A 21,509-nucleotide genomic window follows, 5' to 3' on the forward strand; every position below is an offset into this window, starting at 1 on the left:
GCGGTGAGATAGCTCACAACTAGGCCTATCTCATGTGCAACGCATGCGACATGCTCAATTTGTCTTCGGCTTGACAACTTAGCTACACAACGGGAATTCACGTCTAGGACAACTTGATAGGCTACCGAGTAGCGATTGGTCCCGGATTGAGCCCCGGATGACTAGGAAGTTGAGTACCCAGGTTAGGTAGTTAGTTATAGAGATGAAAAAGAATTCCATCCCGGTATTTAATATAATCGAGAGAACTGCTACCTTGGTTATCTGTGCTTAAGATTTCTATATATTTTGGATATAAAAATAACAATTATGGTGATCCCGGAGGCTCGGTTTAAGCCGCTTCCTCTCGGTCCAATATTCGTAGCTAAGGATCTCGCCCGCCCCCCTTTTTTTAAAGCTAACAAACATATACTCCATGGAAAGTACCAAAGCTTACCTGTTATTAGTGATGTCCACTAACCTAATAAGTTAAGACCCCCTGTCAGGTGCAAACATACGCCTTCTCACGTCTGATCCTTTGATTGGGAAAATTCTTCTTCTAAGTCAGGCTTACTTATTATTTCTATTACCTACTATCTTGGCGAATGAGATAAAATAGCTCTACACCTGCACCTATTATTATATATATACGTACATGTAATCGTGGAGCACAACGTCCATCATGTCCAACCAAGCCAAGGTTGGCATATTCTCGCAGACATCAATATGAACAAACCTAAGATTCTCTTCATTGACGCTTATGATTCTTTTAGTAACAATATTGTTTCTCTTCTGACAACGACGTTACAAGCTCATGTTGATATCTTACCCATTGATCCTCCTGAGCTTCGCCCGCAAGCACCAAATTTTACTCACGAGTTGACTGATCTGCTGCGTCGCTATGATGCTGTCGTCTGTGGCCCGGGTCCCGGATCGCCTAACTTGCCTCAGGATGTGGGGCTTATGAGATACATATGGGACCTCGAACCGGCGCATCTAGTCCCGGTTCTCGGAATATGCTTGGGTTTTCAAAGCCTAGTTGTCAGCTGTGGTGGCGTCGTGAAGAAACTTAAGACCGGTCTTCACGGCATGATTCGGGAAATCGATCATGATGCTGAACAACCTAGCTTAAACGAGGGAGATATCTTCTATGGTGTTCCACCTTTTAAAGCTACGCTATACCACAGTCTATACGCGGATATTGGACAAGATACCATATCTGCAGATAATTGGACGGCGTCGAAATGGATATCCCCCACGCATCTACCGGACATTGTTCCCCTGGCCTGGGTGTATGAAAACAGAGGTGACTATACAGAGCGAATCCTTATGGGTATGAAGCACAGGACGAGACCGTTCTGGGCCTTGCAATATCACCCCGAGTCAATATGTACGGAACCAACGGGCCATCAAGTTATTAAGAACTGGTTCAGTGAGGCCATGCGATGGAATTATACGAACGGCCGCATCACAGATTCCACCACTGTTTCACTCGGTTCTATTACTAGACTACCAAAATCTAGCGCACATAGCGCTAAGGACAGTCTAGGCTTTAATGGACATGATTTGGATAGTCGTTCTTCATGGGTAAATGGCGATAGCGACCTAGCATCCTTTGGGATAAATCACTATTACGGATCCAGAACGATAAAACTCCCAATCCATATCGAGGCTCCCGACATCGTTGAGATACTACAGGGCGATAGGAGGGATTTCATCATTCTCGACTCTGCAAGCGCCAAGGCAAATAGAATCGGAGTTGATGTACGAGGGCGTTATAGCATCATCGCCTTAGATGTTGATGAGGCATTGAAGTTGGAATACAGAACGGGAGATAGCCATGTTACCGCCCGTTGCTCATGTTCTCGACAACTTTTCTCGTCCGAAAAGATTCATCTCAGCCCTGGGAAAACCATATGGGAGCTATTAGCTGAATTCTGGACTAAGCGAAGAGTGGCACCCGATGATTGTTCTGCGCCTTTCCTTGGCGGCTTCATGGGCTATACTACTTACGAACTTGGATTGGAAGGTATTGACGTCAGTTCTCACGAAGAGAGACGCCACAACAGACCAGATCTGTGCTTTGCCTGGGTCACCAAAAGTATTGTGATAGATCATACGGAAGGGAATTTACGCATTCAATACTTATCGCCAACGGAGTCTAAAGGAAACAACTGGGCAGACTCTATCGTCGACAAGCTTTCAACGTCACCAGTTTGGTCAGATGGGCTTCGCGCGGATTTCAACAAGCGTTCACAACTAAGCCAGCTTACACCGCCGTCAACGCCGGATTCCATATTTGCAAAAGCACAAATACAAGTGCCGGACGCTGACGAATATGAGACAAAAGTCCGACAGTGTCAAGATTTCATTGCCTCGGGCGATTCGTATGAGTTGTGCTTAACAGATCAGACGCATATCACGCGACCAAAAATATCCCCCGCGCTAGAATCCTGCCCCCTAAGGCCTCTCGAACCCGGAAAATCACCTCAGACTTCGTGGCAGCTATATCGTTCACTACGTTCCCGCCAGCCTGCCCCCTTCGGTTCGTATATCCGGCTTGGCGGCGCAACGCTGATCAGCAGCTCGCCGGAACGGTTCCTCGAGTTCAGCGCCGATGGTCTATGTTCAATGCGTCCGATGAAAGGCACGGTGCGTAAATCGAGCGCCGTCTCGACCCTCGCACAGGCCGAAGACATCCTGCACGTACCGAAAGAAGAAGCTGAAAACTTGATGATCGTCGACCTCGTACGGCACGATCTGCACGGCGTATGTGGGCCCGGCCGCGTAGCCGTTCCTAAGCTTAACATCGTCGAGGAGTACGCTAGCGTGTTCCAGATGATCAGCGTCGTCGAGGGCCAGCTACCGGACACCAAGGACGACGGAACGCCAAAGAAAACCGGCCTGGACGTCCTAGCCGCGAGCTTACCCCCCGGAAGCATGACGGGCGCCCCCAAGAAGCGCAGCTGCGAGATCCTGCACGAGATCGAGGGCCGTCGCGAGCGGAGCCTGTACTCCGGCGTCGTGGGCTACATGGATGCCGCGGGCCGTGGCGACTGGAGCGTCACGATCCGGAGCTTGTTCCGCTGGGACGACGAGACGGTCGAGGGCCAGAACCAGCAGGAGCACGAGGTCTGGCATATTGGCGCCGGCGGCGCGGTTACCGCTCTGAGTACGGCCGAGGGCGAGCGCGACGAGATGTTTACGAAACTTAAGGGGCCGTTGGGGGTCTTTGATGACGAGGCGTGATTGATGTACGACCTATGAATCTACATTACGTACGGGTGGATACAATGTGTGTTTTTTTATTTTTTATATGAATATCTATCGTATGTACATACATACATACATACATACCTACATATTAGGCGTATACAGGGGCGGGTAGGGTGCTAGAACTAGTAGAGCCCATTGGCGGGCTAGATGACTCAACGATGCATTACAGGGGCGAGAAAAAAGAATTCGATACGGGGAATATCGCGGCTCATTCATCATAGAGTTCGCTTTTGGATGGGTTGGTTGGGATGGTATACCACACTAGGTACTACATATAGCATAGAAATATAAAACAGAATATTATCTATCGTCTTTTAAAGGCCCGTTCTATGTTTCAGAAGATCATCGACGCATCATATCATTCATCTCAATTGTCATTAGAATCTCATCTATGCGAAATATGGACATTCCTCCGTGACCGCTCCCCTCAAGCGTAAATTCGCCCCATAGGTAGGTATCTAGGTAGGTACGCGTCGTATTCCCCGTAAAACCTTTTCATCACGCGAAAACACCCTATAGCTCATCCCTCTCCCTTTCGGCCGGGCTCCCGCCCGTCGACCAGGAGCTTAGGTCATCGAGAGCCATGATCTTGACGACGAGACTAGTCCAGCCCGTGAAATGTTGCGTGCGCTGGCCGTGGCCGGTTTCGGGGTTATACTGTTCCCAGGCGAAGCCCGTGTCCTCCCAGCTCTGGTACACGGTCTCGACGATGTTGTTCCGCAGCTTGGCGTATAGAGTCTTGGCTTTGGCGGCGAAGGGGCCGTCTTGGGTGGCGTAGTTCTGGAATTGGGTATCGAGGTTAGCGATGTGCTGGGGTTTGGGTATGTACGTAGCTGGTAGGGGCGATAAATATAGAAAAGGGGAGAGGACAGGGAAATGAGGCTGAGTGGCAGTAGAACTTACCCGGAGTTGTACGATGGCGAGGTAGTTAATATTAATCCACACAGGGCTACGCCAGTAATTCTCGTCCGTGCCGTAGAATTCGGATTTCTTGCTTAAGCTCCTGATACCGTGGGGGCTGAACAGCTCCTCCTCGTCACCTAGGAGATCAAGGAGCTTACCGAGCTTAGGGTCGTCTGGCTGGAGAAGGCCAAGGAGGAATGGGAACAAGGAAATATAACCCTTATGGCAGACGAGGGTGTGCTCCTCGAACTCGTCAATCGTGGCGTCGCAGAAGCAGCCTGCGGATTCGGACCAATGCAGGTCGACCAAGTTGTGAGATATGCCATCGAACACCTTGTTGTACTCTTGCACGTCTTCGGGGAGGCCGACAAAGTCCGCGATCTTCGCTAACACTCTGGCTGTCATACCCATCCAAGACATCAAGTCCACGTGCAGCTCACCAGGGTGAGGAGGTTGCGGCCGGGGGTAGTCGTCCAACCCGCTCGTCAGGATATGCTGAATAGAGCGACCGCGCCAACGGTAAGCTTCTTTCGTAGAGTAGGCCTGTCGGTCATAGGATTTGATATCGCCGAACTGGGTCTTCTTGAACCACTGGAATTGGCGCCGCAGAAGAGGGTAAAGATTGCGAAGGTATTCAATACCCAATGAGGGGTTATCAACGTGTGCGCTTTCTAAGACGGTGGTGTCTGGTGTAAGATGTTCTTTCTCGCCTGCGTGCCATGTCTTTTGCAACCTTTCGGTGAAAGCTTCAAGGACCAGATATAGCGTCGGGGGGTTGGCGTAGTGCGGGTATTGAACTTGAAACTCAGGAGGCACCTTGCTTCGGGCTTCATCGCCGAGAATCTGTTCCCGGGCAATCCAACCGTCCTCGTCCATCAAAGTGTACCAGCTCTTCACAATCTCGAGTGTAAGGTCAATATCCCAATCTGCAATGGGGAGTAGGTGAAAGCCCTCATCCCATAGGAATCCGCGAGGGAAAAAGGGCCTAGATGGGATACTGGAGAACAGCTCATACGGGCCCTCGAGCTGCTCTTGCCTACGAGCGCGAGCTTCTGCGGTCTCTTCCCAGAACCCTTCGTTTTCCTCGTCGTACTCAGGAGCGTACGACCGATCTACCACGTGCTGCCCGTAGAAGTATCCTATGCCCCCGGCGAGATTGGAAAGCATACTTCGTCCAAATCTGCGGTACTTGTCGGCGTTGAACGGAGCCTGCGGCGCAAAGACGTCGACGAACCGCTCGTTGAAAGACTCAGTTGTCGATTTGATTTCCCGAGTTAGGTCCTCGCTCGTAACATCCTTACCGGCAGAGCCGCTCGAGAATAGAATATCAAACTCGAAAGCCCCTTCGAATACCTTTTGGACAAAATGGAAGTTTCCAGGTTTAGGCTTGTTCGAGAGTTGGTAAACTTGCCAGGGTGGAGGTGCGTTCTCAGCCCCATATTCCTGGATAATCTCGTCTACGCCCGCCTTGAGCTGCTGGAATAGGAGCTGCTTAGCCTGCCACAAGTGCTCTTCGGGTACAGTTAATGATTGCACTACCGTCTTGCTAAGATCTCTTTTGCTGGATATGGCGTGGTCGCTGTTAGGATGATCGCCCGTGCCCTTAGTCACGACTAGCTTATAGTCTCCTAGAACCGCGGACTTGCCAACAAAAGCTACATCGCCTTCGAATCCGTGCTCGTCGCCAACGCTACCAATATCAACAGTCTCGCCAAGGGACTCCGAGGCAACGTAAAACAGCACCGTAGTCTGGAGGTCGGAGGGTGCATCATCCCGGGGCTCGCCTTTGATGCGGGCTGCCCAGCTTCCACCATGAGCGCCACCCGGGATCTTGACGAACTCAGTAGTTATGTCAATTTTATTTCCGGCGTCATGAATATGCTGCACACCGCCTCTTCGGGTATCATACTCATCCCATCCATAACCAGCCATTCCTTCATGTTGCTCACATGTGTAACGAAAGCCTAATTTCTAAGTTAATAATGCCGTTCACAGCTTCAACTTAGGCATATGGTAGGTTATAGAGCTTACTATTTTGGACCTCGACATAATTATCAACCTTTGCCCATAAGAGACCAGTAGCCAAGCTCTTAGGTATCCTAGGGCGGACTCCAAAATACAAGTTTGGACGGTAAGGACCCCATAAGAGGCTCTGGTTGTTTAAGCGGCCAATTTCGGCATTGACACTACCTTTACCCTCAACCTGACAAGCTGCCAAGGGGATAAATAACGGTAGGGCAAGAAACGACAGCACAGCTGTCAATTGACCTGAGAGCGTCATGACGGCATCGAATAATCGTGAGTCGTGCCTCTTTCTTTACGAATAGTTGGATGAAGCAATGGCAAAATGCCGGTTTTCTGTAGCTTTCCGATTAGCGGCCGGGCCTTTTGGAAGCTCAAAAGTGAACACAGTTTTGGAATTTTGGTGTTAGCTTTAATTGGGTTGACGTCAGGGTCCACCCCGGCTCCTTTACGCTACAGTTAGCAGTAAGGTACCGCGGTACTTATGTACCTAACCTAACAGATACGCAGGTACAACGCTATAGATGCCAAGACATCCCGCCTAAGCTTTCATGTCTTGGCGCGCAGCCTCACCCATAACCTTATTCACATCTACGCCAAGAAAAAGGGGATTTTTATACATATGTACCTATGTACCCAATGTACATAAGAACGTACCATCAGCAAAGATACAAGGTTGTTTGCCATATTTTCATAGTTATGAGACTAGTTTTATTGATCTGAGGCTAACCCATAACTTATTTGGCCACGACATTGTCATTTGAGTTATTACCTAATTAATAGAAGGCCTACGATGGATCTAGTGTATTAATTTATGCAAGTTGTTACTCGAACGAGTAGCGAGTAAAGCTTACCCGTGGATAGTCACGAACCAATGCAAGCACCGCCCTGATTTATAGAACCGAAGACGTCTTCATTTTATTCTAATATCTACATAGTAACGAGTGACAAGCTACTAGCTGATAAAAAAGAAGGGAACCCTAAAGAAAACCTTGCCATGCCATGCTATGTCTGAACCCCAGCCCCGATGTGCTGAGCGTAACCCGTATATCCAATCCATGCACATGTATACCATACAAATTATGTACATATCAAAAATACATCATGCATAGCCCCCTTAGCCCAGGTGGACCTCCATATGGGGGAGGGTCGGGCTGTTTTCGATCTTGATCTCCTTGATCTGACCTGCGTTGTAGTCGGTGTGGTAGCTGCCAGCAATCTTGCCGAAGGGGGTACCGGAGAGGCTGACGAAGACTTCCTTCTTCTTGTCGGTGTCGCTGCTCGTGACAGTAAAGTCGCCGGTGGTCTGGCCTAGCTTCTCGTAGGCAGCCTTGATGGCGGCGTGGGTGGTCTTCTCCACGACGGTCTCGAAGCGGACCTTCTGGATCCCCTCGGGCTTTAGGTTTCCCTTCACCGAGTACACGTACATGACGATGTCACGGAGCTTGGCTCGGTTGGGAGTCTTGTCGTCCTGGTTGTTGGCGTCCAAGACGGCAACTAGGTTATTACGGGTCTCGACTCGGATCAGGTCGAGCTGGCCATTGTAGTGCTCAGTAGTGACCTTGTAGGTTTTCTTCGTTGGTAGACCAGGGTTCTCGTCGACCTTGTAACCCTGCTTGGTGATATCTGGTACTTCCTTGGCCCTAGCCATCAGCGTGTCGGAGCGCTGTAAACCCGATGTTAGTACTGATTAAGAGAAAAAATGATAGAAGCCAGCTTACTTCTTCGACCTCGGTAGAAGTCGGGGCACCTAGAACGCCAGGGAAGACGTTACCAAGCCCGAGAAGGGCAAAGGTTGCGGCCTTGAAGAAAGAGGTACGCATTTTGTATACTTGCGAGCTAGAAAATAGTTATAAGACTGAGGAGCTTGGTTGATGAGATCGAATAGCTGTTAGCTTGAAGGCTTGTTGTGTGAAGGTGATGATGGTGATGGAGATGAGAGACCATAAACAAGGTGAACCCTTCAAGCCTTTATATGCATTTCTACAAGTCCTATCCCATCTTGATCATCATCCTCGGTGCTGTTTTCGTATTCGAGCTGATCTTCGCATTTTTACGTAAATGGTGAGCTTGCCATATTTTGATTATTCATTCCCGGTGCACTTTCAAGACTTTAGCTAGCTCTGGTAGTAGGATGTAAATGGTAAGCCTACCTCATCTGATTATCATATCCAGTGCTGCCTGCAAAATTCCAGCTGATGATGCTAGCAAGTAAGTAGTGAGCTTATCTAATATTGATCGTCATAACTAGTGTGGTGTTGGCTTACGCCGCAGGAGCTGACTCTGTCAAAAACATCCAAGTGGCTGTTTGAGGAATTGGTCGCTTATACCATAGCCACCAACCTACGGCAGTCTATCCGAGTAGCACTGCGTTTTATTTAGAAAACTGATATCATATCACGCCTCCACGGGCAAAAGCAATGCCAAGAGGATTCAAAGTACCAGTTTCTGTTTGTCAAACTTTCTAAGGGAATAAATACCTCCGAAGCCACATAGTTGATCGCGAGGCATTGCAACTTAGCGAGATATTGTACGTTGATGCTTCACGTGTCCAAGGGCGGTAAATTGCGAGGCCCCCGAAGCGATCGGCAGACCGGTGATATAAAAATATCAACTTCTTTTTATGAAGTCAACGTCACGGTGACTAAATCTCGCGGCGGAATCCATGGATCGATTTATAAGGATCAAATTTTTTCTATTTATCCTCAAAGGAATCAATATTGTGACAAACCTAGCACTTATGACGTATCGAGATGTGAACTAGAGCAGAATTACTCAGAAGAGTCAGCCTCGCATCAGTTTCCGCCTCAGACATCAATATCGGGACCTTGATCGTAGCCGTCAGCATACGAAGACATTTCCACGTTTCCCCGCATCTTATTTTATCTGAAATGCCGCAGCGATTGTCACTTGTATTCTTCAGTTCTCGCTAGCTATGTCCGAGACAGCTATCTCGCATACCAACCTACAAATCCGGACTAAGATAGTTAGCCATACGAATAGACTCTCTCCCATTTCACAACTCGCGGATAAGAACCAAAATGCATATACTTGACCTTCCAGTCGAATTAATGCACATGATCTTGCTCGAAGCTGTCATTTCCCGGGGTGTCACAAGAGGCCTTAGACTAAAGCTTGTCTGCAGTAGGTCAACTCCCGTCCTCGCCAAGCCAGAAACCAGAAACCAGCTGATGGTAACTCAGAACGGTTTTACGAATGCCTCCGGCCTGCTCTATTTGAGTCGCGGCTTCTTGATGACTTTAGCATTATACCTCGCTACAATGACCTCGACTTCATGGAGCTGTGGTATATTCGGACGCAGTATGGGGCAGCCGACTTGTGGCATTCTTATTTTGTCTATCGAGTCCAAAGTAAAAATGGCCCTCACGTACGCTGCTTCGTCGAAATACGGCATTTAGCAGAGAGCCTTTGCCGCCAGACACAAGCAGAGTATACCGAGATGGTCGATATTTTGTGTTGGCTCGCGCTGGAGCGATATGTAGGCGCCCAAGGTTACCGAGAAGACCGTCCACACGATGGCGATACACCAGACCTAGGTCAGAAGCTCTTAGGCGCAGCAGCTTACCTCGATAACCTCCCCCTAGTTAGGCAATTACTTTCAGATGGCCATTGTCCAACAGTGAACAATCATATAATTCCTTCGCCTATGCAGCTGGCCGCATGGGCAGGCAATGTCGATATGTTAAAACTTCTCCAAGAACACTTACCAGATTTTGAGAATATACCATTTGAAGCCGATTCCTGGAGAAGCAAAACTGGACCCGGTTCTATTAAGGGAGCCTCAACCCGCGGAGATATGAACATACTCCGTCTGGCGATATATCCCCCTTCACGAGTAACACCCGATAGCAAAGATTTTGCCGGTTACCCATTTGGTCGAGTCGATCCATACTCCCAGCAAGGTGGTGACCTCCGATCTGCCCTTCTGTGCGCCAAGACCCCAGAAATTTTCCAGTACATTCAAAGATTCTTTCAAGATCCGGGAGTAGACAACCGGTTCCTCTTGGTGCGCTACGCCGAGCTAGGTAATGTGGACATGGTAAGATATCTTCTTGATGCAGGTGTCGATATCAACGGCGGAGAGAGGCTTAATTGTAACCCACTGTCCTGCGCGGCGCGGTACTGGCACGAAGACATCGTTGATCTACTACTGAAGCGCGGTGCTGATCCCAACTATCAAACCGTGCAGCAGCGCGGCTCGCCGCTGCGAGCTGCGGCTATGAGTGGAAGTATGACGATTGTGCGCAAGCTAATTGATAGTGGCGCCAAGTCAATCGATAACGACTGGTGGCCGCTTTTCGAAGCTATCCGGCTTGAACACACTGCTATGGTGAGACTGCTATTAGACCTGAACATTGGCGATGCAGCTGCTCGGTCGCAGATATTAAAGCTGGCGTTGGATTTGGGCCTAGACTCTATGGTAGAACTTTTGCAACAACGGGGCGTAAGCCTGCCGTCATGATATTGGTGGAGGCATGTAAGCGTACATAATATTGAAGTTGTAGATGGTAGATTCCTACGGTAGGTAGTTGGGTTGTGGGGTTGATGGTAGAAGATTACCTTTGTACACAGTACCACGTAGGTAGGTAGCTATGATTACGTAATTAGATCTATACATAGTATGTATTCCATACCTATTAATATGGCCCAATCAGAATGCATAAACTAGGTGCATTTATTTCTTCTAATCATGACGACAGCTGCTTCTTTATTTCTTGAAGAAACTTAGGTAAAACACGACAACCCGAATAAAAACCGAGCCTTCTTCAAGCCGTAGTCCGTTAACAACGATAGCCAAACTCGCATCCTCCAAATCAATCCCGCGACAAGAAGGAAAGCATGGCTGATCAAGCTCGCCGGCGTCGAAATCGCCCGGACAGCAAGCAGATGTGGGACGAGTCTGAACGCCGCAGCCGCCACGAACCAGACGCACGCGACAAGAGGGGCGATCGCGGTCGCGATCGAGAAGACAGCCACCGCGATAAAGACCGTCGCTATCGATCCAGGTCGCGATCCCCCCGACAAGACCGCCGCGGGGGACACCGTGACCGTCGCGAGCCTGAGAGAGATCGAGCTCGAGACAATGACAGAGCGCGGCCTAAAGGGGATGATCACCACGATAGGAGAGGGAGAGATAGGCGACGCGGCAAGGACGAGGGCGCGACTAGAGGTATGTTTCGCGGCGAAGTTCCCGAGGAGCAACTAGCTCTAGGCATATCTAGTATCAGAGCTAACAGGTATAAAACAGGACCAGGTCGGGACCGAAGTCCACGGCGCTCCGCGTCACCTGCTCGAAGTCCAGCCGGCAAGCTAGACCGCAGCGCACACTCGCACAGCAACTCTCCGCTTCCAACGCGACCACGCCCCAATAGCAGCAAACCCGAGGCCAGCACATCATCACTACAGTTCAAAGTCGGTTCCAAGCCCCAACCACACGAAGAGGAAGCTTCCAACCGCGGTAGCGCTAGTGCTAGTAAGAGTGCAGCAGGGAGCAAACACGACGCGCAGGAAGAGCAGGAGGACAGCAGAAGGCGAAGAACCGAGACGCCGGATAGAGGGGATGCTATGGACGAGGACAAGGAGGAGGACGACGATGATGTAGTAGTGGAAGACGACGGTTTAAGCGCGATGCAAGCTATGATGGGCTTTGGCGGTTTTGGCACGACGAAGGGCACGCACGTCCTGGGCAATAACGCAGGTGCCGTGCGCAAGGAGAAAAAGACGGAGTACCGCCAGTATATGAATCGCGTTGGCGGGTTCAACCGTCCTCTAAGTCCCACGCGGCAATAGATTGTTTTATGTTAGTCTACGGGATAGGAGAAATAATGAGGCGGAGAGAAAGGGAGTTATCCTACGGCCAATGATACCACTAGAGATATTAATACTAAGATGAATCAGTTATGAGGTGTGGTGGCTAGGTTGTCTATTCTTAATTCGGTACTCGGTCACAGTTGTTATACCGAGGAGTTTGGTTTTATATGAACAATAATGTGAGACTTGTATTTGATATACCCTATGTACCTAATGTATCGAGTTACTAATTAAGACCATGATTCTGATATGCGTATCGAGGACCTAATTAAGACCATGATTCTGATATGAAGTGAAGATAATAGCCCCCTCTGCGTTTTGGATGTTCTTGGCTTTGTGTGTAAGTAGAATAAATAACATCCTCAAGCCTAATACCACTTCTCTCATGAACATCCCTGTAACTCCATTCCCTTTAGCGGAACGCCATACGTCGGGAGAATAACGGCCAGACTACGTTGGCTACGGCAACAGCACCAGGCAGTGGGGATGTCGAATACCCCTACCCTGACCTGGCAGGTCTTGCCGAGGCCTATGTCAGCGACACCAGACGTCACAAAGTCCTTGTCCATCCCACCAGACGTCACAAAGTCCTTGTCCATCCCACCAGACGTCACAAAGCCCTTTTCCATCCCACCATCACTTATCTCAGTCGTTGGCACGAGATGTTCCGCTCAGATCGAACCTCGGTAGAAGAGACAGGCCTTGAGGCTCTTGATGAGTCTTTGCAGACATCGTGACTTCTTCTAGAGCCACCTGGTCACTAGCTGAGAAGGCATCATCTGATAGGACTTGAGTTTGGGTATTAGTTTAGTTTACTGCCTACCCGCGCCCAACATAATGCCGAGTGTAATGAGTCGAAGGCAGGGCCGCCCAACCTGGAGCCGCAGAGAGGACTGCTGTTTTGTTAGCTAAGTGGTTATGTTATTGGTTGAGGAGGTATTAAACTTACCGACCCGCAGTCAAGAACAAAGCTGGACAGGGACTGATTATTGCCCTGTCCTTTAGGTTAGGTTAGGTTAGGTTATTAGTTTTATTCACAGATGGTTAAATGTCTGTGGCTTAACCGGCCTTGGGGTGGTAGGTTGCTCGTTGTCAGGAGTGTCAGAGTAGGAGTTCTCGCTTCTTTCGTCGATGGCGATGGTGCGGTCGCCGCCCTCCTGGTTTGTTTCGTACTTCAACATCTTGATGTTATTTCCCAGTATTGAGATAGAGCTGATGATTGCAGACACCAGAAAGCTATTTGCGTTCTTTAGGTCCCCCCTTCTTTACATTATTTCTTATTTTAGCACCTCAGCCCCTTCGACATCTCGTTGCGTCAAGAAAGTGAGCCGTGAGGACAAGCGCAGACCATGTCGTAGTAGCGCACTCGCCCTCATGAAACTCTTTAAGAGTTTTCTCCAGATTGATGTATGAGATGAATTGTGTCCCACAGGCTGTGGGACACATTCAAGGCCCTTGGAAAGAACAATACATCAAGTTGTATTTATTAGGAGGAATGAACTTGCTATATATATCGGGTTAGTTAAACTATCATTCTCCTTCAAGTAGCATAAGTCCAACTACTCACCTCTAGTAAAAGAGTAGTTTAGGGTAGTTTAGGGTAGTTTAGAGTAGTTTAAGCCCAGCGTGAAGCGGCCAGACCCTTAAAGCCGTGGTTCTTCATGTCATTCTGGAACTCTTTCTTGTCGACGTTAAGATTAGGTTTGTCAAACTTCTCCATGACACGCTCTTGGGACGCGCCATTCGGCTTATGGTCCTCCTTGTTGTCAGGGCTTGCAGGCACCACGTCTGGAGTAGTATGGGTAACAGCACCAGGCACCACACCTTGTATGGAAGAAGAGGCAGCACCAGGCACCACACCTCGTGTGAAAGAATAAGCAGCGGGTGCAGCGGCATCGAAGGGCTGGACTGTTCCCCCAATACATTTAGTGTCTGTACCGCGGGTCTCAAAGGCTGGAAGCTTCTTCTTTGGAGCCCCATTGGTTCGGGAACGTTGCTGGGGACTTCTTTGACGGGAGCCTCTTTTGAAACTTCTCCCGGATGGCTTGAATTCCAAGGTGTTAGATGGTTGCGCCGATTCAAAGGCAGACATAGCCGCCACCGCGGCCGATGTTCTTCCAGGCACAGTAGTGCACGTATCACGTCCTACCATGCGCTTATTTGCCGCACCAATATTAACCGCTTTCACCTCCTTTTGTGCTGACATCTTTAATTAGTCTTTGAGAAATTTCGTTAGTGCTGGTTGTTTCAAAGTAGAGCTTGAAAAGAAATAGCAAGAGGTAATACATACAGGTGAGATGCGCAGTTTAGCTGAGAAAGGAGGCGAGATTTCGCATTAAGGTAGCGAAAGGGATGTATACTTTATAGAAGGTGAATATTATTAGAGACGTAGTAAGTAATAATTAAATTAAAGTATTAATGGGGTAGTTGTGCTTTGATTAACTTCGCGGTAAAGGCGTTGTTGTTGTTGTGGATATTGAAGTTGTAAAGTCGAAGAATTGGAAAAGTGGTTGGAAAGAAAGAAAGAAAGAAAGAAAAGTTTTCGAAGGGGAGCCGAAGGACGGCCAGAATAAATACGCGTCTCGAAGGCGGTAACTTGGTTTGGGCAGAAAATTGTCCTGGTGACGGCCAGCTGCTAAGCAGTTCGAACAGGCAACCATTGACTTGCTACCTGAGGGGATGTTGCTACCTGAGGTGGTGGTCTATGCTATTTCACTGACTCACTGCAGTAACGTCTGTATCGGTCCGGCCAGTCACCCGTAATGAGGTACTTCTGTACTATATCAGTCTGCAAACTACCTCCTAAGCAGTTGGCAGTGGTAGTTTATCTTCTCCAGCCCGGTAATCATGACCTGCCGGCCGCCACATCAAGAAGACGCGTGAGTCATCTGCTTCGTACTCCTTCCATCTCGCACTTGGATTAGAGGTAGTCAAGTCTGGATCGAGGTAGTCCACGTTGCCAAACCCGTACCTTTCGTATATGGGTACAGCAAACCGGACAGACTCGGCACAGCATTCTAATCCCATGTCATCTGCTTTCTGAATCCCCCAGTTGGTAAGTAACCTTCCAACACCCCTTTTACGATAATCAGGATGTACGGCCAGTTGTTCTAGTTCTAAATTATATCGTTAGTCTACATAATCAAATGCAGGGTACTGCTACACACCAATATGAGGTCTAGCCATCCTGTCTTTCATAAAGCCTTTCAAGCTTGTAATAAGTTGCCCAGCAAAAGCCTTCTCTTCTGTGCCCTCAATGTGCCAATATGCGTCAATTGGTTTCTGTGGCTTATTTGATGGGCTCACTCTCTCGCAAACCTCCCATTTGGCTGCTCCAACAATACTACCGGAATTGTCATCCGTGACCTTGACCCAGTGGATGCCAGCGTGTTGCTTCCAGGACTTTATGTACCGCGCTTTGGCATCTTCAACCGCTGCTTTGACCGTGGTATGGACTGGAATGAACCATTTACGCAAAGAGTTATAGGGTTCGCCGAAGGCAGCATAGAGGACAGGGAGGATCTCGTCGAAGTCCTTTTCATCTTTTACTTCTTGGAGGAGGAGAGGCATTTCAAGCTACAGCGAGTATTGAAGATGTGAAGGAGAGGATTATTATGATATATTATCTAGAAATCTCGATAGTATTGGAACAGTTGATAGAGACCATCAATAAGCCTGCAAAACTAAGATGTATGTACTACTTGGCCGTTTTGTAACTCAGAGGGTACTCTGTAGAAAATATCTGAGGTGATAATGATAGGAAGACCAGACCAAGAAGCCGAAGGAATTCCTCCAAGATATCTAAGAGCTTTTTGTTACAGTAGTTGTCACACATAAGGCGTAATTGCTGAGTAGCAATCACGGCGTCGTTTATTGTGATAGTAGTTGTATCTAAAGCCCAGGTCCCCGATAGGTCCATATATGATATTTTAAGCACCCCCCTTGCCTCCGACCAGGATGCATAAGAGCTAGCCAAGATAGATAGAGAGGACTCTTGTAGGAAGAGACTTAGCTAATCTTGTTGTAACGCTGATAGGCCTTGCTAGAAAGGAAATAGTTTGCAAGGAGACACCTAGCCTACGATTAGTACATAGAATCAGGTTAAGAGCATCGATATTTTTAGGATGGATATAATGAAAGCGCTATGAAGCAAGGGTTATCTTCGCTTATTATTATTATTCCTGCCTTTGCCATTTCAGAGCCCATGTTTGTGTTTGTTAGCCCCAACACCTCCATTCTTATAACATATGTACTTGAAAATGCGCTTTAGGTACTCATGAATTGAAGAGGCCTTTTGAAGAATTGCCGCCCCTTTTTACCAAGTATTGAACACACCATGTTGTCAGAGAGTAAACCTACAAAACAAGGAAATAACCGCATTATTCTGCAAAGAGCTTTAAACTCACCGTAAACCATAGAGGATGGAATTGTTAACAGTATCTTCTTCAATACATATTATTGCAACTAAACTTAAGTGCTCAAGACTGATAGCAACAATAAATTGTTTATCGTGCCTGGATAATTAATAAAGTAAGGGCTATGTAATGTGTTAACTCGATCGCAAACTGCAGGGCGATTCTAAGCATCAGGTTTGTTGAAAAAATTGTGGCAGTACTAATGAAATCTACCTACTCTCCTATATTTTAAAATTTACGAAAACGCATGCACTCGCAAGCTCGCGCGGGCGTTTTTACGTGCTCGCAGGCTCGCACGTGGGATCTTTCCGAAGTCATGTGCGCGGCCTTATCTTATCAATTACTTACGTAATTACTGAGGTATTTCGCAATGTATTTCGCAATGTATTTCCTTATCAGTTTTCTTATCAGTTTCTTACGTAATTTAAAAAAAAGTTTGAGCGCAATATTCCTTCGGAAAGACAATACTGAAATAATTTAATTGATTCTACAAAAAATTCATCGGACGTGCGTTGAGGTGTGGCTAGCGAATTAGAGGCCAGACTTTAGCTGTGGCGTCAGTTTTGCGCATGATCCCCCCCCCCCTCTTTTCTCCCCCTTTCCCCCGTACGCGCTTGCGCGGGCGGGCAACGCAGCTAGTATATAAGAGTTGACTGTGCTTGAAGTTTTACCTAAAGAATTGATCGGAATTGCTTCAGACTAAATAATTAGGTACAGATTGCTTGCTTGACCCGACACACTTAGAATACCGATGTACCTAATAACCTGAGTTAGGTACCTAAATGGATAAACTTGAACGGTGTTCTAAGTGATCACATTATCTTCTCCTCACCCGTGCTGGAATCTGGCCTTTTGGCTTCGTAACACCTAGCCCAAACCTCATAGGATCACGCTGAATAGAGTCTGCCAATACTTCGATATCAAATTGACTGATGAGAAAAGCACAGGTGGACATGATCACCGTTTTCGCTAGGAACCGACCAGGGCACACAGAGGGACCCCTTAAGAAAACTTGTGTTAGATATCTACCCTGAAGAGCGTGCAACTAGAGGAACCCACCTTCAAAAGGAATCCAGGACCCATCCAGACCTTGGGTAGAAAAGTACGGTTTATCATGTCCCTCGATGTTTATTTTTATCTCATATCTCACTGGTCCACTTAAGGGGTCAGACGGATCGACAATGAATCGGTCAGCCCAGAAACTGTCCACAAGATGCAAACCATGTTTTGTATTCTAAATACTTTCATCCCTATGTGAGATAAAAGTGCTCACTAATGCCTTTTTACCTTTTAAAAGCTGCCATTTTCTTAATGAGACATCTTCATGTGGTAAACTAAATATAAGAAAAATATCGAGCATAAAGTCTTTTATTTATATACCTTATCTTATTTTATTAATTATTATTTACATTTAACCTTTTTTAATACTATTTTTTCCTTTTTTTTTTATATTTTTTTTATATTTTGTATTTTATACATTTTTCTTTATTTACTCTTTTTTTCATTTTTTTATTAACGATTTTTTAAAAAAGGTAAATTAATAAATAACTTTTTTATTTAAAATACTTACGCACTTTAAATAAAAAAAGGAATTAAACTTAAACGTATTTATTATGTTTTTAATAAATTATTAATTATAATAATTTAATAAAATTTTATTATTTAAATATTTATATAAATAAAATAAATATAATAAAATTAAATAATTTAATTAATTTAAATAAAAATAAAAAATAAATAAATTTAATTAAAAGTTATTTTTTTTTTACTTAATTAATTTCTTTTAATTTTAAAATTTAATTTAATTTTTTATAATAATTTTTAATTAATTATTTTTTTAAAAAAAAATAAACCTTTTATAATTTTAATATTTTTTAATAATATCTTTTATATTAAATAAAAAACTTTTTTATTTTTTTTTTTATTTTAATATTTTTTATTTAAAAAAATAATATGGTTTAATATTATTTTATTTTAAAATATTTTTTTAAAATAATTAATAGTTTTTTAAAATATTTAAAAATTATAAAATTTTTAAAAAAAATGGTTTAAATATATTAATTATAAAGATTATATTATTATTTAATAATAAATTAATTATTTTTTTAAAATATTATTATTTGTTTTTTTAAAAGTTATAATTATTAAAACTATTAGTTTTTTAAAATTATACGGTATAAATAACTTTTTTTTTTTAAAAATTTTTTATATTTTTAAAAATTTACGTTAAATTTCTTTTATTATAATATATTTTATTTATATATAATTAATAATATAATTTAATTTATTTATAAAATAATATTATATTTTTTATAATTTTTAAAATAATTTTATATTTATTAAAATAATTTTATATAAAAGTTTTTATAATAAATTATTAATTTTAAATATATAAAATTTTATTTTAACCGCTTTTTAAATTTAAGATTTTATTAACGTTTTTTTAAAACATTATTAATATATTTTAATAACATTTTTAACATTATCGTTTTATAATTATTCTTTATTTATATAATATTTTAAAAATCTTTTATAAGTTTATATAAAATCGTAATTATTTAAAGAATTATTTATATTTTTTATTAATATTTAATAAAAGGGTTTTTTTATCTTTATTTATTATTTAATCTTTAAAAATAAACATTTTTATTTTTTTAAAATAATATTTTAAAGAAATCGTATAATTTTTTTAATTTTTAAAATATTTTATAAAAATTATTTTAAAAGGTTTATAAGGTAATTTTCTTTAATATTTTAAATATTTTTTATTATTTTATAATTTATTTTTTATAATTAAATTTAAATTTTAAATTTTTATTTTTTTACTTTTATTTTAAAGGTTTTACTTATTTAATGGTAATATTAAAAAAATATATTTAAAACCTTTTTAAAAAATTTAAACTTTTTTATGTAAATAAATTCGTTTTTACTTTTTTTTATTATAGATTTTTATTTTAAATAAAATTATTTAAATTTTTATAATTATAAAAAGTTATTATATAACCATTATATTTATAAATACTTTATTATAAAATAAAATATTAATATTTTAATTTAAGTTTTATTTATAAATAAATATTTTATTAATTATATTTAAAATAAATTTAAAAAAAATAATTGTTTTTTAAACGGTAATATATATTAAAATTTTAATTATTTATTTTAAGTTTTATATATTTATACCACTTTTTTAATATAATTTATAAACTTAAATTTTAAAGATTTTCTTTTTATATTATTTATTATTTTAAATTATTTATTAATATTTTTATTTAATATTTTATACGTAATATAATTAAAAAATTAATTATTTAAATTTAACTTTTATAAAAAAAAATATTTTAATTATAAATCTTTAATTTTTTAATATTTTATTATAATTTTTATTTAATAATTCCTTAATATCTTTAAATAGTTTTTTTTAATATTAATTAATATTTTTAAATATTTATAAAGATTTTTTATTATTAAAATTTTTATTTTATTTAATTAAATTTTAAGGCATTTTTTTATTTTTAATAAATATAACTTATTTTAATTAATCTTTAAACTATTTATTTAATTAAATAAATTAAATATCTTTTTTATTAAAATAATTTCTTTTTAATTTTATAAAATAATTATTATATTATTTATATATATTAATATTTTTAAGATTATTATTTTTAAATTAACTTTAATAATATTTAAATAAGTTATAATTTTTTTAATTAACGTTTTTATTATTATAATAAATAATAAATAATTTATAAAATTACTTTACTTTATTTTATTTAATATTTTTATAAAATTTTTAAAATAATTATTTATAAAAGATTTAATTTTAACGTTATTATATAAGATTTAAATTTATTTTATAAAAAGTATTAATATATTAAAAAAATTTATTAATTTTTATAAAAATTTATATAATATTTTATTATATATTTTTTTTTAATTTAAAAAAAAAAGGTTATACCGTTTTTTTTTATTATAATTTTAAATTAATTATTATATTATTTTAACGTTATTATTTATAAACTTTTTAAAAAAAAAGGTTAATTATTATTTATTTATTATTTTTTTTTATGTTTAAATTAATTTTTATATTAATATTTTTATAAATATTTTATAATTAATATTTATTAAAAATAATAGTTTATAATTTTTAAAAAATTTTAAATTTTTTTTTTTATATAATATAATTAATATTTTATTTATTTAATTTTTTAATATTAAATTTTTTTTTAAAAAATTTTTATAAAACTTTATTAAAGTTTTTATAATTTTATATTTAAAAATTTTATTTTTATATTGTTTTTTTAATATTTTATAAAGATTTTATAAAATTTAATAAAAATATTATTATAATTAAATAAATTTTTTAAAGTTATTTTTTTAATAATTATTTTTATTTTTCTTTTTATAATAAATTTTATAAATTTATTTATTTTTTTATTATTTAATTTAAAAATATTTTTTAAAAACCATTTTAAAATTATTAAATTTAATAATTTATAATTATATAATTTTATATAAAAATTATATATAATCTTTAAAATTTCCGTAATATTAATATATTTTATATTATTATTATCTTTTAAAATTTTAATAATTATATTTATTATATTTAATTTTATTTTTAAATAAAAATATTACGTTAATAATTTTCTTAATAATGTATTTTTTATTAAAATATTATAAAAGTAATTTTTTTAATATTAATTATTTAATATTAATTTTCTAATATTTAAATTATTAATTTACCTTTTAAATTTTAAATTTAAAATATTTTATTTTTTTTTAATTTTTATATATTATTTTTTTTTTAATATATTTTAAATAAAAAATTATTATTTAATTTAAAATAATATTATATTATTTATTTATAATAAATTTAATTAAATATATAATTTATTTTTTTTAATTTATTAAAAATCTTTTAATATTTTTTAATATATTTTTATAATTATATTATTTATAATAATAATTGCTATTTTTTAAAACTTTTATTTATTATTAAAAAATATTATATTATAATTTAAATAAAATAATAATTAATCTTTATTAATATTAATTAAATATTTTATTTTTTTATATATTTTA

At 40.5% G+C, this 21,509-nt stretch overlaps 7 protein-coding genes across 7 annotated transcripts; 3 read left to right on the forward strand and 4 right to left on the reverse strand.

Annotated features, from left to right (window-relative positions):
• The first annotated feature begins 512 nt into the window (after window positions 1–512).
• On the forward strand, window positions 513–3,562 carry F5Y00DRAFT_228113 (para-aminobenzoate synthase). Its single transcript, XM_048006580.1, has one exon. It carries the CDS (start codon window positions 703–705, stop codon window positions 3,223–3,225), a length of 2,523 nt encoding a protein of 840 aa, XP_047868356.1. The 5' UTR covers window positions 513–702; the 3' UTR covers window positions 3,226–3,562.
• Window positions 3,563–3,572: 10 nt separating this feature from the next.
• On the reverse strand, window positions 3,573–6,654 carry F5Y00DRAFT_228114 (glycoside hydrolase family 63 protein). Its single transcript, XM_048006581.1, has 3 exons — window positions 6,187–6,654; window positions 4,156–6,119; window positions 3,573–4,032 (listed from the first exon to the last, which is right to left on the reverse strand). The coding sequence occupies exons 1-3, from the start codon at window positions 6,434–6,436 to the stop codon at window positions 3,766–3,768; spliced, it is 2,481 nt and encodes an 826-aa protein (XP_047868357.1). The 5' UTR covers window positions 6,437–6,654; the 3' UTR covers window positions 3,573–3,765.
• Window positions 6,655–7,117: 463 nt separating this feature from the next.
• F5Y00DRAFT_195605 (uncharacterized protein) lies at window positions 7,118–8,225 on the reverse strand. The gene is made up of 2 exons (XM_048005255.1): window positions 7,899–8,225; window positions 7,118–7,843 (listed from the first exon to the last, which is right to left on the reverse strand). The coding sequence occupies exons 1-2, from the start codon at window positions 7,998–8,000 to the stop codon at window positions 7,295–7,297; spliced, it is 651 nt and encodes a 216-aa protein (XP_047868358.1). The 5' UTR covers window positions 8,001–8,225; the 3' UTR covers window positions 7,118–7,294.
• Window positions 8,226–8,752: 527 nt separating this feature from the next.
• On the forward strand, window positions 8,753–10,732 carry F5Y00DRAFT_228116 (ankyrin). Its single transcript, XM_048006582.1, has one exon. It carries the CDS (start codon window positions 9,473–9,475, stop codon window positions 10,658–10,660), a length of 1,188 nt encoding a protein of 395 aa, XP_047868359.1. The 5' UTR covers window positions 8,753–9,472; the 3' UTR covers window positions 10,661–10,732.
• A 143-nt stretch (window positions 10,733–10,875) lies between these two features.
• Window positions 10,876–12,258, forward strand: F5Y00DRAFT_228117 (uncharacterized protein). The gene is made up of 2 exons (XM_048006583.1): window positions 10,876–11,368; window positions 11,447–12,258. Exons 1-2 carry the CDS (start codon window positions 11,038–11,040, stop codon window positions 11,986–11,988), a joined length of 873 nt encoding a protein of 290 aa, XP_047868360.1. The 5' UTR covers window positions 10,876–11,037; the 3' UTR covers window positions 11,989–12,258.
• A 1,233-nt stretch (window positions 12,259–13,491) lies between these two features.
• F5Y00DRAFT_195612 (uncharacterized protein) lies at window positions 13,492–14,505 on the reverse strand. The gene is made up of 3 exons (XM_048005256.1): window positions 14,300–14,505; window positions 13,577–14,226; window positions 13,492–13,513 (listed from the first exon to the last, which is right to left on the reverse strand). Exon 2 carries the CDS (start codon window positions 14,213–14,215, stop codon window positions 13,625–13,627), a length of 591 nt encoding a protein of 196 aa, XP_047868361.1. The 5' UTR covers window positions 14,216–14,226; window positions 14,300–14,505; the 3' UTR covers window positions 13,492–13,513; window positions 13,577–13,624.
• A 306-nt stretch (window positions 14,506–14,811) lies between these two features.
• F5Y00DRAFT_258839 (uncharacterized protein) lies at window positions 14,812–15,579 on the reverse strand (the record flags this gene model as incomplete). Its single annotated transcript, XM_048010772.1, has 2 exons — window positions 14,812–15,125; window positions 15,177–15,579. The coding sequence occupies 2 exons, from the start codon at window positions 15,577–15,579 to the stop codon at window positions 14,812–14,814; spliced, it is 717 nt and encodes a 238-aa protein (XP_047868362.1).
• Window positions 15,580–21,509: the final 5,930 nt, after the last annotated feature.

Source organism: Daldinia vernicosa, assembly GCF_022497035.1.
Source record: "Daldinia vernicosa strain CBS 139.73 unplaced genomic scaffold F5Y00scaffold_7, whole genome shotgun sequence".
Taxonomy (NCBI): domain Eukaryota; kingdom Fungi; phylum Ascomycota; class Sordariomycetes; order Xylariales; family Hypoxylaceae; genus Daldinia; species Daldinia vernicosa.